This window comes from Crinia signifera, chromosome 2, assembly GCF_055691185.1.
Source record: "Crinia signifera chromosome 2, ASM5569118v1, whole genome shotgun sequence".
NCBI lineage: Eukaryota > Metazoa > Chordata > Amphibia > Anura > Myobatrachidae > Crinia > Crinia signifera.
Window position 1 is genome coordinate 138,760,528 of NC_139218.1, and position 10,733 is coordinate 138,771,260.

General features: G+C 43.2%; 1 protein-coding gene across 1 annotated transcript in view; it reads left to right on the forward strand.

Moving 5' to 3' along the window:
• BYSL (bystin like) overlaps positions 1 to 10,706 on the forward strand; it is an 11,799-nt gene extending 1,093 nt beyond the window's left edge. The window contains exons 3-7 of the mRNA XM_083172973.1: positions 1,675 to 1,813; positions 3,620 to 3,753; positions 3,850 to 4,010; positions 7,432 to 7,534; positions 9,682 to 10,706. Coding sequence (XP_083029099.1) covers positions 1,675 to 1,813; positions 3,620 to 3,753; positions 3,850 to 4,010; positions 7,432 to 7,534; positions 9,682 to 10,030 — 886 coding nt within the window. The 3' untranslated portion in view covers positions 10,031 to 10,706. The remainder of the gene's footprint in view (positions 1 to 1,674; positions 1,814 to 3,619; positions 3,754 to 3,849; positions 4,011 to 7,431; positions 7,535 to 9,681) is intronic.
• Positions 10,707 to 10,733: the final 27 nt, after the last annotated feature.

The window sequence follows — 10,733 nt, forward strand, 5'->3', positions numbered from 1 at the left end:
TTGACAGTGTTATCGCCATTGTCTATGCCAGTGGTTCCCAACCAGAGGTACTAGTACCCCTGGGGGTACTCTGCAGACCAGTTGGGGGTACTTGAAAATAATATTGGTAATGGCGGAACATGAAAAAAAGTATTTTGATGGCAGAAGACCCATTGCTATGGAGAAGAACCATGTTGTGTCACTTATGGTTCTGTCTTCAGCGTCATCAGCGTCTCATTGTGCTTTTGCCTGACCAGCAATCCAATGGGAGCTACCCATGCTGCCCTCAGACATCAGCGATCATCTGCCCTGCACTGACATGGGTGGAAGAAGCAGCGGCATTAATCCTACAGGTGTAAGTGGGAACCCTGGAGACAATACACAACCTGCGGGCAGACACGGAAGGGCACGATTCCTGCCCGCTACTCCTTAATATAAGGACATGCATAAGGATAGGCATACCGCTCACTTCCACTCCACTCATAAGTACTGTCCATATTTTAAATTGAGAGGAGCGGGTACTCATCAATGAAAATCCTAATGAAGGGGTACGGGAGAGAAAAAAGGTTGGGAACCACTGGTTTATGCTGTTCTTCATGTTGGATAGAGCATTTTTCTGCATGGAGGACATGTTCTTTAAAGTAGTTAATCACTTTGTTACAGCTCCATGATATTTTAATAAAATGTCAATATGAACACTGTTCCTCATGTTGCTAAGGAAAATCACATGTAATCACGAGGGTGACTAGGGACCTGAATCAGAAAGATGCAGTACACACAAAACAAAGGTACTGTGGCAAATGCTGCAGAAGGCATCTAGGTAGAAAGAGGCTTCCTGTGGGTTTCTATGATCCTGCTGCATCAGAGAATGTACCACCAGATCACTTTGCTAAAACACCTCCATAACCCTTAGGTTAGGCAAGATAGCCGGTGCTTTCACTCTGCTGGTTCAGAAATTCTGTGTCAACCAGACCCCATTTTGTAGAACGATCCCTGCCACCGCCATCTAAATGGCACAGTTGTCAATCTTGCAATGACCACGTAGGACCCATTCTGCACATGGTCAGAATTGATCCTATGCATGCGCAGTACACTAGCCATCAGAGTAGTATGCAAATCTTCGGGTTTGTGTACAACAGTACACTAGCCATCAGAGTAGTATGCAAATCTTCGGGTTTGTGTACAACTTTGATTCAGTCCCTAGATATCATCTAGGGAGGAGATTGTGAACATTTTCTTTAACTCTTTGAGTGCCAAGTGAATTTCTCATAACTGGTGTGAAAATTGCCAAACAAACATTTTTATTCATTATAATGTTTCCCTTTAATATAAAAAATATAATATTTTTTACACAACATTTTTTATTTGATTTTATATAACAAATGTGAGCGACGCTGGAATTTTTTAGCAGATATTTAGCACAGCTCACTGAGATTGGCACTCAAAGGGTTAAGTCGAACACAGATCGAGCAGATACAGTTGCAAATATCCAATTTTAAAATGCTTAACCATTAAAATGTCTATGCACTTCCAATATGTAATGGCTTAAAAAATGGTCATGTACTGATTCAAATTGGGTTACTTTATACCACTTTTTAAGCATAAAAAGCAAGAACCCCTTTTGACACATCTAATACAAGGGTAAGTGACCGGCTTGCATGCTTTCATGAAATAGAATTGTTTTCATGTGTTTAGGCGCACTCTTGCTGATATAATTATGGAAAAGATCACAGAAAAGCAGACAGAAGTGGAGACAGTGATGTCAGAGGTTTCTGGAAGACCTATGCCACAGCTAGACCCCAGAGTGCTAGAAGTATATAAAGGCGTAAAAGAGGTGAGTTTTGAAGGGTGTGGATCATTTGGTTGACATGGGTCTAGGTCGACACGAGCATTAGTTCGACATGGGCAAGGTCAACAGTCAAATGGTTGACATGGGGGTTTTCACTGTTTTTGTTTTTCTACCAGAATGTCAACACAGTCGACATGGACACTAAAACGTAGCACTGCATCCCCCACATGGCTCGGTGCACTCGCCATGCTTCCAGCACGGTGCCTTGCTACGCTCGGCACACTATTTTATTCTCCCACCACGTCCTAGTGGATGGTGGGGCAGGAAATACTGCCTGTCGGCTCTAAAAACAATGAAAAACCCCATGTCAACCTTTTGACTGTCGACCTTGCCCATGTCGACCTAGTGGTGTAGATATAATGCTTGTCGACCTAATGACCGTTTCCCGTTTTGAAGTTGTTACTTTTATATTTTTTTTTTTATCACAACCATGCTCCATGTTCTGAAGTTGCATTATAATTAGGATGGCAGAGTGTACCACGCATTGATAGCCGTGCGAGGCACCTTACCTGAGGCATGGGGAGCGATGCACGGGTGTGCGGTACACTACTCGGGGGACCATGTGCTCATGTGTCAACAATGATACAATACACTGTGAAAAACTCATGCCGACCTTTTGCTTGTGTCGACATAGACAGTGTGAGCCAATCCACACCCATCATTTAATTGTAATTATACAATGCAATGACTAGCGCTAACGTTCTATAATGCTTAAGACCTTTCCTGTTATGGAAATGTGAGTGTGTGTGTGTGTCTATCTCAGTTAGCAAATTTGACAGTCAGCACACACTCAAAACAATCCAAAAATTGTGAGCCACTCTGCATGAAAGACACCCCAGCAGGCGGGGTGTCGGTGTTCAGTACACCGACACCAGTGCAAGATTCCTTTAAGTGGCAGGAGGAGGCTGAAGGGGTGGGAGGGTAACTATACTTACCTGACCCCATGTTGGGATTGTCTCCTTCAGGATGCTCGCATCCGTATTCTCACCGCTGGTATCCTGACAGCTGGACATTTATATGTATCCCATATATAAAGATTTATAGAGCGAAATATAGATCAATATATTCCTCATACATCATTGTTACAGTCAAGCCAACTGGTCATATGGGTGAGAATCTTCTATCATTTAGCATCTTGTTTTTTTGCCAAAAAAACGTATTCGTTGCTACGCAATGTGTCTAGGACATGCAAATAGACTGTGCTGATTAATTTAATACTTATATATTTGTGCGCCACTGAGTCTGAAGCTTTACATGAACTTTTATGATGTTGCAGCCGCAATTTTTCCAATAAAAGTTCTGTTTTGCACCAAATACAGACTCCAATACAATAGACAAGGGCCATATATCAAATTAATCAGCAGTCTCCTTGTATACTAGTCACAAAGTGTTGCAAATAAGACACATTTTCGAAAATAAAGGGAAAAGAAAAAAAGATGCCTGACAAGGAGACCAGGGTTGCCTTTCTGGGAGAGGGCAGCCAGCTACAGGAAATAGGAAGCAGGGCCGGCAGCCGTGACATTAAAGGGGCCAGGGCATGTGCGGAGCTACCCAAATGATACACTTGGAATAATATATAGGGTATCAGGGGTGCCAAGGTGTGTGCCCCCCCTCTAAGGGAGCCAGTCGGGGGGGGGGGGAGAGGGGGAATGCTGTAAACTGGGAAATTAAGTGTACACTAATAAACAGGTCTATGTAGCATAGTTTTGCCCATTTCTGTAAGTTGATTCATTCTAATAATTATGACTTGCTCATTAGCCTATTGTAAGACTTCTTATTGTCTGTCTTCAGGTTTTGTCCTCCTACCGTAGTGGCAAGTTGCCCAAAGCCTTCAAGATTGTCCCAGCTCTAGCAAACTGGGAGCAGATCCTGTACATCACAGAGCCTGAGAGTTGGACTGCTGCAGCAATGTATCAGGCCACGCGGTATGTGTTTGTGTAATAATACTCCTACCCATGCCTTCACTTTGATACTGGATTTTGTCTGATTTGTATTGGCTTTTAATTTTCTCACATTACCAGGATCTTCTCTTCTAACTTACCTGAACGTATGGCTCAACGTTTTTACAACCTGGTTCTACTGCCACGTGTGAGAGATGATATTGCAGAGTACAAGCGCCTCAACTTCCATCTTTACATGGCTCTTAAAAAGGCATTATTCAAACCTGGGGCCTGGTTTAAAGGTATGCTATTGGATTTATTGCAGTATGTTGAGTAAAGCTTAGTGGAAACTGAAATGTGCTACAGGACAGTGATTAAATCTAAGAATGACTGAAACAATTGTGAAATGGCCTGGCCAAACAACTCAGATGTTATAGTGGGAATAAAAACACCACCCTGCTCAAACTAAAGCTCACAAACATCAATGCACTGAAGTAGCGTGGTCAGGAGCTATAGGACAACCTTTTTCAAATACAGTGAAAGAAACTAAGACTTAAATGTGACCGGTCACTTCAGGTTGTTGCAGCCAGGGGTTGTTCTGCAAGCTCCTGAATCTGAATGCCGACAGCGGCATCCTAAAGGTCAGAATCCTGACAGATACTGGTAACTGCTCTTAACCGTAACCTACCACTCCCTTAACCCTTCCATAGTGCTTAACCTCTGTACTTACCTTCTGTATCCTGGCCACATTTTTTATTATTTATACAGTCTGAGAGTAGGTAATTATATTCCGATAAGACCGATTTGAAAATGGATTTTTTTTCACATGACTATATGCTTATCCCCTTCCAACTGTGAGGCACAGCGGATTATGCTGTGCTATATAAGAAATGAAATAATAATAATAAATAATACACCATTATACTATTACTAGTTACCAGCCTGACAAAATGACAGAACAACATAACAGTAGAGCTGGCGGCTGTGCGAGCCTGAGCTGAGCCATACTTGAATTGCTCCGATGGGCGCTATCTATGTGACAGATAGCACTAGAAGCAAAACTAGTTCAAATCACATCCAGATTCGGTGCAGGAGGTACCAGATGCATATCCGGCTAGACAGTGCAGCGATCTTTAGATTCCATGGGGTATAGGAGCACACGACCCCTGTTAACACTATAACACCAGACATTGGTGGGGTGGCCTGATGGCTCAAGTTTTCCAGTTTCCAATTAAGCGTTTATGGCATGTGGTAGAGAGGTCCATTTGCACGCTAGATCCTGTAATATCAGGGAGCTGTAAGAAGATATCCAGAGAGCATGGGACAAACACTTCCGGGAGCTCTTCCATCCACCAGTTAAGTTGGTGCTATGTCGTGTCCGTGCACTTTACCAGGCTACATCAGGTTCTATAGTATACCAGACACCTATCCCATGTTGGCACTTCGGTGTATGTCACTTGTACACACCAAATGTCCAATGTTCCGTCAGAGGACCTTTGATTCGTTACATTATTCCTGTAATGCCAGTTGAAATAGGCAGCGGTCCACTGTTATCTCAACTGTACATTCACAGACATGAATGCATCTGCCATGAACCCATTTTAAAAAACAAAATAATTTCTCAAAACATAGGGGGTTATTCACGTTTATTTGGTCCTGCGTGCATCCGCATGCAGGACCGATGTTGCGTGTCTGCGCATGTGCAGAGGTATTGTGCGTGCTCCCACAGCAAACTTTCGGTTCGCCGAGTGCACGGACCCATGACGGGGGGCGCTGGGCTGCCCCATTACCATATGGCAACGCCCAGCATTCCATGGGCTTTCCCATGAGAACTCTGGGCATTCTCATGGTAATGAGGCGGTGACGCTGGTGCGGGGGGGGGGGCTGGTAGCTGACATCACCGGATATGGCGCCAGCGTGCATGCATATGTAAGTAACTTAAGTTGGGATGCAGTCAAAATCCCGAATGGGTCATACCGTCTTTCCCCGATAATTAGACCTACCCCGATAATAAGCCCTACCCCAGATTTTGGACGCTGGTCCAAAATAAGCCCTCCCCCGAAATTAAGCCCTACCATTTTCCCAATGTTATTGTATGTGCACCATATGTGCAGTCTCCGCTCAGCCCCCGCTGACTCCCGCTGACCCCCGCTGACCTCCGCTCACCTCCTCTTACTCACCAGCAGCACCGCAGCTCCCGTTCCCAGGGATGCATTGCGGTAGGCGCGGCGTGACGTCACGCCGCGCACATCGCGCCGCGCACATCACGCGGCTGAACTGGCTGGCTGCTGCTCACCACACAGCGCCATCAACGGACATCAAGTTAAACAGGTGGGGGCATGTAAAATACCGGCACATTACCATAAATTATGGATCATTTGGGGGGCATTTCATAAAGGCGCAGTGTGGAATGTTTTAAAGGCGCAGTGGGGAATAAAATAAGCCCTCCCCCGAAAATAAGACCTATGGTCTTTTTTGAGGGAAAAAAATAAATAAGACAGTGTCTTATTATCGGGGAAAGACGGTAATACCGACAAGGACAAAATCCCGACATTTAAAATCCTGACAGGGTCAAAATACCGACAAATAGAATGTACATGTGAAACAGTCAACATGACTTTCCGTCGACAGGTCGCAAGGTCGACATGAGTTTTGACGGAACTGTTGACACCTGTCACCTGTTGACGGAAAGTCATGTTGACTGTTTCACCTGTACATTCTATTTGTCGGGATTTTGTCCTTGTCGGGATTTTGACCCTGTTGGGATTTTAACCGTCGGGATTTCATACCGAATCCCTTAAGTTACTTATATATGCGTGCGCGCAACACATCATTCAATGGTCTCCGACCATCGAAAGATGTGGGCGGTTACCCGAGGCATGCGAATGGATGTTTATGCAAAACATCCATTCACAGCCTGTGCGGGCGAACCCGCACTTGGAGGGGGCGGCAGGTGGGCGTCCATTCGCCCGGCGGGGTTTGGTGGACTCGCGAGGCTGCAAAATCGCAGCTTTGCGAATCAACCAGAATAATCCCCCCAGTCATTTTTCTTTTATCTCACAATATTCAAATATCCTACGTACCAGTCTACCATTTATTTTAACCAAATTCACCTCCTCATATGACTCTAGTAAGGTGATTAGAACCTTCCATATTTTCCACAATTGTCATCCCCTTTTTGAATTTCCCAAATGTTATCAGTAGCTCTATAGCTTAAATAATGCATCCCAATCATTCGCCCATGTCAAAATGTCCATTCCAAGCAGGGAAACATCTGACAACCCACTGGACTCAATGAGCAAGTTCATTCACAATATGCTTACTCTCAACAGTTAGGGTCACCATAGACCACATGTTGGATCCGAATTCTAATCCTGCTGGCATGTTTGCATGTAGGTGTCACATATAAAGAGTGGGACCTTGCATAGGAATGTTGAATTGTTTCCCATTTAGTTCATTGCAGGAGGGATTTAAAGTATCTGTAAAACTGTATAGGTAGGTCTTGATTTGAAAGGGCGTTTCCAGGTATCGTGATGGCATGCCTATTGAAATGTGTGGGTATGTGCACATAATGAAGTTCTGTGTGCTCGTGATTTTTTGGTTTTCACAAATTATTCTTTCTGTGGAAAATAAAGTAGAACAAATGTATGAACTTGAGTGCTAATAGCACCAGTGTCTGTGAGCTTACCACAGTGGGTTACAGCTCTGCATCTTTCTTCCTAGGTATCCTCATTCCCCTCTGTGAGTCTGGGACCTGCACCCTAAGGGAGGCTGTTATCATTGGAAGTATCCTGACTAAGTGCTCGATCCCGGTTCTTCACTCCAGGTACCTGCTGGATTTAACCAATCAGATTCTATCTATTATCTTCTAGAATGTGCTAAATAAAATGTGGATTGATTGGTTGCCCATAGTAACACCCCATCTCAAATAGAAGTCCCATCTTAGTAAATTTACCCTATAGGGTGGCATTTAATTGCTATATTGCACCCAATCTCCCGTTTAAAGTGATTGGAGATTTTGAGACGATATTCAATTGATCTATTTCTATGCGCTTATCACGCTCACTATGTCCAGGTTTAGCCCTGCATTTGCACATTTCAGCTCACCACCCCCAGGTATAGCCAGCTGAAATGTTGGTAAAAATAAACAAGTGAATACCACCCCTAGAGATCAACTGGATAAGTGGTTTTACTTGGATTCACTTTTGTATGTGTGAAGAGGAACAATACATGTTCGTTTAGTGCAGTTTCAAGTGGAGCTTTTACTTTTCAAATGTGTTTATTGGTGGATCACAATGCGGAGCTTTTACGTTTTAAAGGGTGTGTTTCCGTGCTGTACTAGCAGGGATCGCATTGCATTGCATTGCTGTGCATGCGTTGTGCATGCAATGTGATGAAACCTAATGAGGTGCTGCGGGAGCGCGCACCTCAAAGCACACATCGGAACAGCACACATAGCAGCGTGTATGTATGGGCAGCATAAGAGTACAGCCACCTTCCAAGAATAATTTATTGACTTGCTTATGCCCCAATTTAGCAGCTCTCCAAATGAGTGTTCAGATGATGCATTAAAAACTAATTATTTTTGACAAGCCCCTGGTGAGTGCACCTTTTTTTCAAAATATTGTGTGTATGTGCAATGGGGTGCAACCTTCTATACCTTTTTATGTTTAAAATGACAGGAAACATTAAAACAGAACACTCCTAAAACATGGTGGCTGCGTAAAAATTCTCAAACAGGGCAACGTCAAATTTCCATTAGTGATGGGACACTCGTTTTCCTGAACACTGCAGGCGCGAGTACAGATAAGTCTCTCAACAGTGATATTCCTTTTAGTAAATATTCATGTGCGAACCCGATGTTAGATGAAAAAACTGTAGTATACGATCCTGTCCTCACAAAAACTTTGGGCTCATCGACCGACGAGCTCATCAATAGTATGTCACAGAAACAGATAGGGGAGGATGTATCAGTTATGCGCTGTTCTTAAAATTGACGTTTAGTGCTTTAGCATAGTACTGTATATGTCAGTGCTTTGTATCTCACAGGAGACTCGACTACCATCTTGTGGTTAAATAGAATGGACCCAATATTATAATATATAAACCATCAAAGCATTATCAACCAAGTGAGTATTTTAAAAAGTATTAACTCCCTTCTTCTTCTTTTTTTTTTTTTGGGGGGGGGGGGGTTATATAATATAAGAACTCCTCAAAAGGTCCAAAAAGTAAACATTAAAATCAAAAAGCTCCCAGGCAGGGAAGAAATATAATAGTGTGATATTGCTTCAACATATATATTAAACTAAATGTAAAAAACGGTACTTATGTAGTATCTGGGCGTCCGATTTAGAAATCGGATCGCATCGCATGCGACCAAATCGTATGCGATGCGATGGTCAAGATTTTTCCATAGGATTCAATGTTAAAATGGTCTGAGTCCATTTTAACATAGAATTCAATGGGAAAAAGGGGTCCTTTTTCTTTCCCCACTATCCAAGTGGGCATGGAGTTGGATATAAACCTGTGGCGAGCGTAGCGAGCCCCGCGAGGGGGGACAGAATACTTTTTAAGAAATATGCGTCCGCTCGCCACGCTTCGGGCTCGGTGGCTCGCTGCGCTCGCCACGCTATATAAAATCAACTCTATGCCCACTTGGATAGTGGGGAAATGAACAGGACCTTCTTAACATTGAATCCTATGCAAAATCGCATTGCATCGCATCTGATTGTATGCCTTAAGGTAAGGCATACAATCACAAAATCGGCAGCCCAGATACTACATAAGTACCTAAAAAACATATGACTGCTTATCTGATCATTTCAACAGTGGAGAGGGATCAAAAGGTGCCAATATATATTGAAAGGTGATGAGCACCATCTATAAATTTTAGTCAACGTTGCAGTTTTATAGAAAAGTTATCCAATGCTTAACATTTGTTCTTTTTTCACCTCTATCTTTCCTTTATGCTAGTGCTGCTATGCTGAAGATTGCGGAGATGGAATATAACGGAGCCAACAGTATCTTCCTCAGGCTGCTGATAGATAAGAAGTATGCTCTTCCCTTCCGGGTGCTTGACGCTCTTATTTTCCACTTCCTGGCATTCCGCTCAGACCATAGAGAGCTCCCAGTGCTTTGGCATCAAAGCCTTCTTACTCTTTGCCAGCGATATAAGGAAGATATGTCATCAGAGCAGAAAGAAGCGTTACTTGAGCTGCTGCGAGTCCACACTCACCCACCGATCTCAAATGAGATTCGTCGTGAACTAGCCAACTCCAAATCCAGAGATGTAGAGTGTGCAACACCAATGGGCATGGACTGATCCGCACAGTGTTCGAAAAGTGTGAATATATAAAATACAGATTTGCTATACTTTTTGAAATAGTTGGAAAGCCTTATCTACAATAGGACTTTCTAGAAGAAATATCAGTGAAGCAGTTCTTTTTATGGACAAATACAGCATAGCTGTAAAGTATAGACATTTGTGCCTTTTACATGAAAGCACCCGCAATGCTAAGGAATTATTTATGACCTAAATCGCTGTAATGTAAATTTGTTTTGGAGTGCTGGTGTTCATACAGATAATTTGTTCACTTTTGGAAATAAATTTAGCAGATGCAACAACATAAAGAATGTTGTGTGATACCTAGGAATCAGTACCACTGCAATATACTTATTTTTTTATTCATGTAACATAATTTAGCATTTACCTCTCCCACTTATTTTGAGGTGGTGGACACTGCATGTTCCAACAGCAAATTTAATGAATTTCAATGTAATTGAATTACCATGTGTCCATAAAAAGCAAAACACATGTTGGCATTCATTTTGGTTGGCTCGGTCACCGGCAAATTTGCAACGGGGGCCGATGTTATTGCACTGCGCATATACTCCTATGCACTTGTGCAAGGCTTCTGTGTGGGCACCTTTGGTGACTTGCATAGTTGCTGTGCCGTTCGCACAGGGGAAGTGGGGCGAGACGTAGTTGGCAAGGGGGCATTTGTATGTGTTTCCTGGGTCCACCC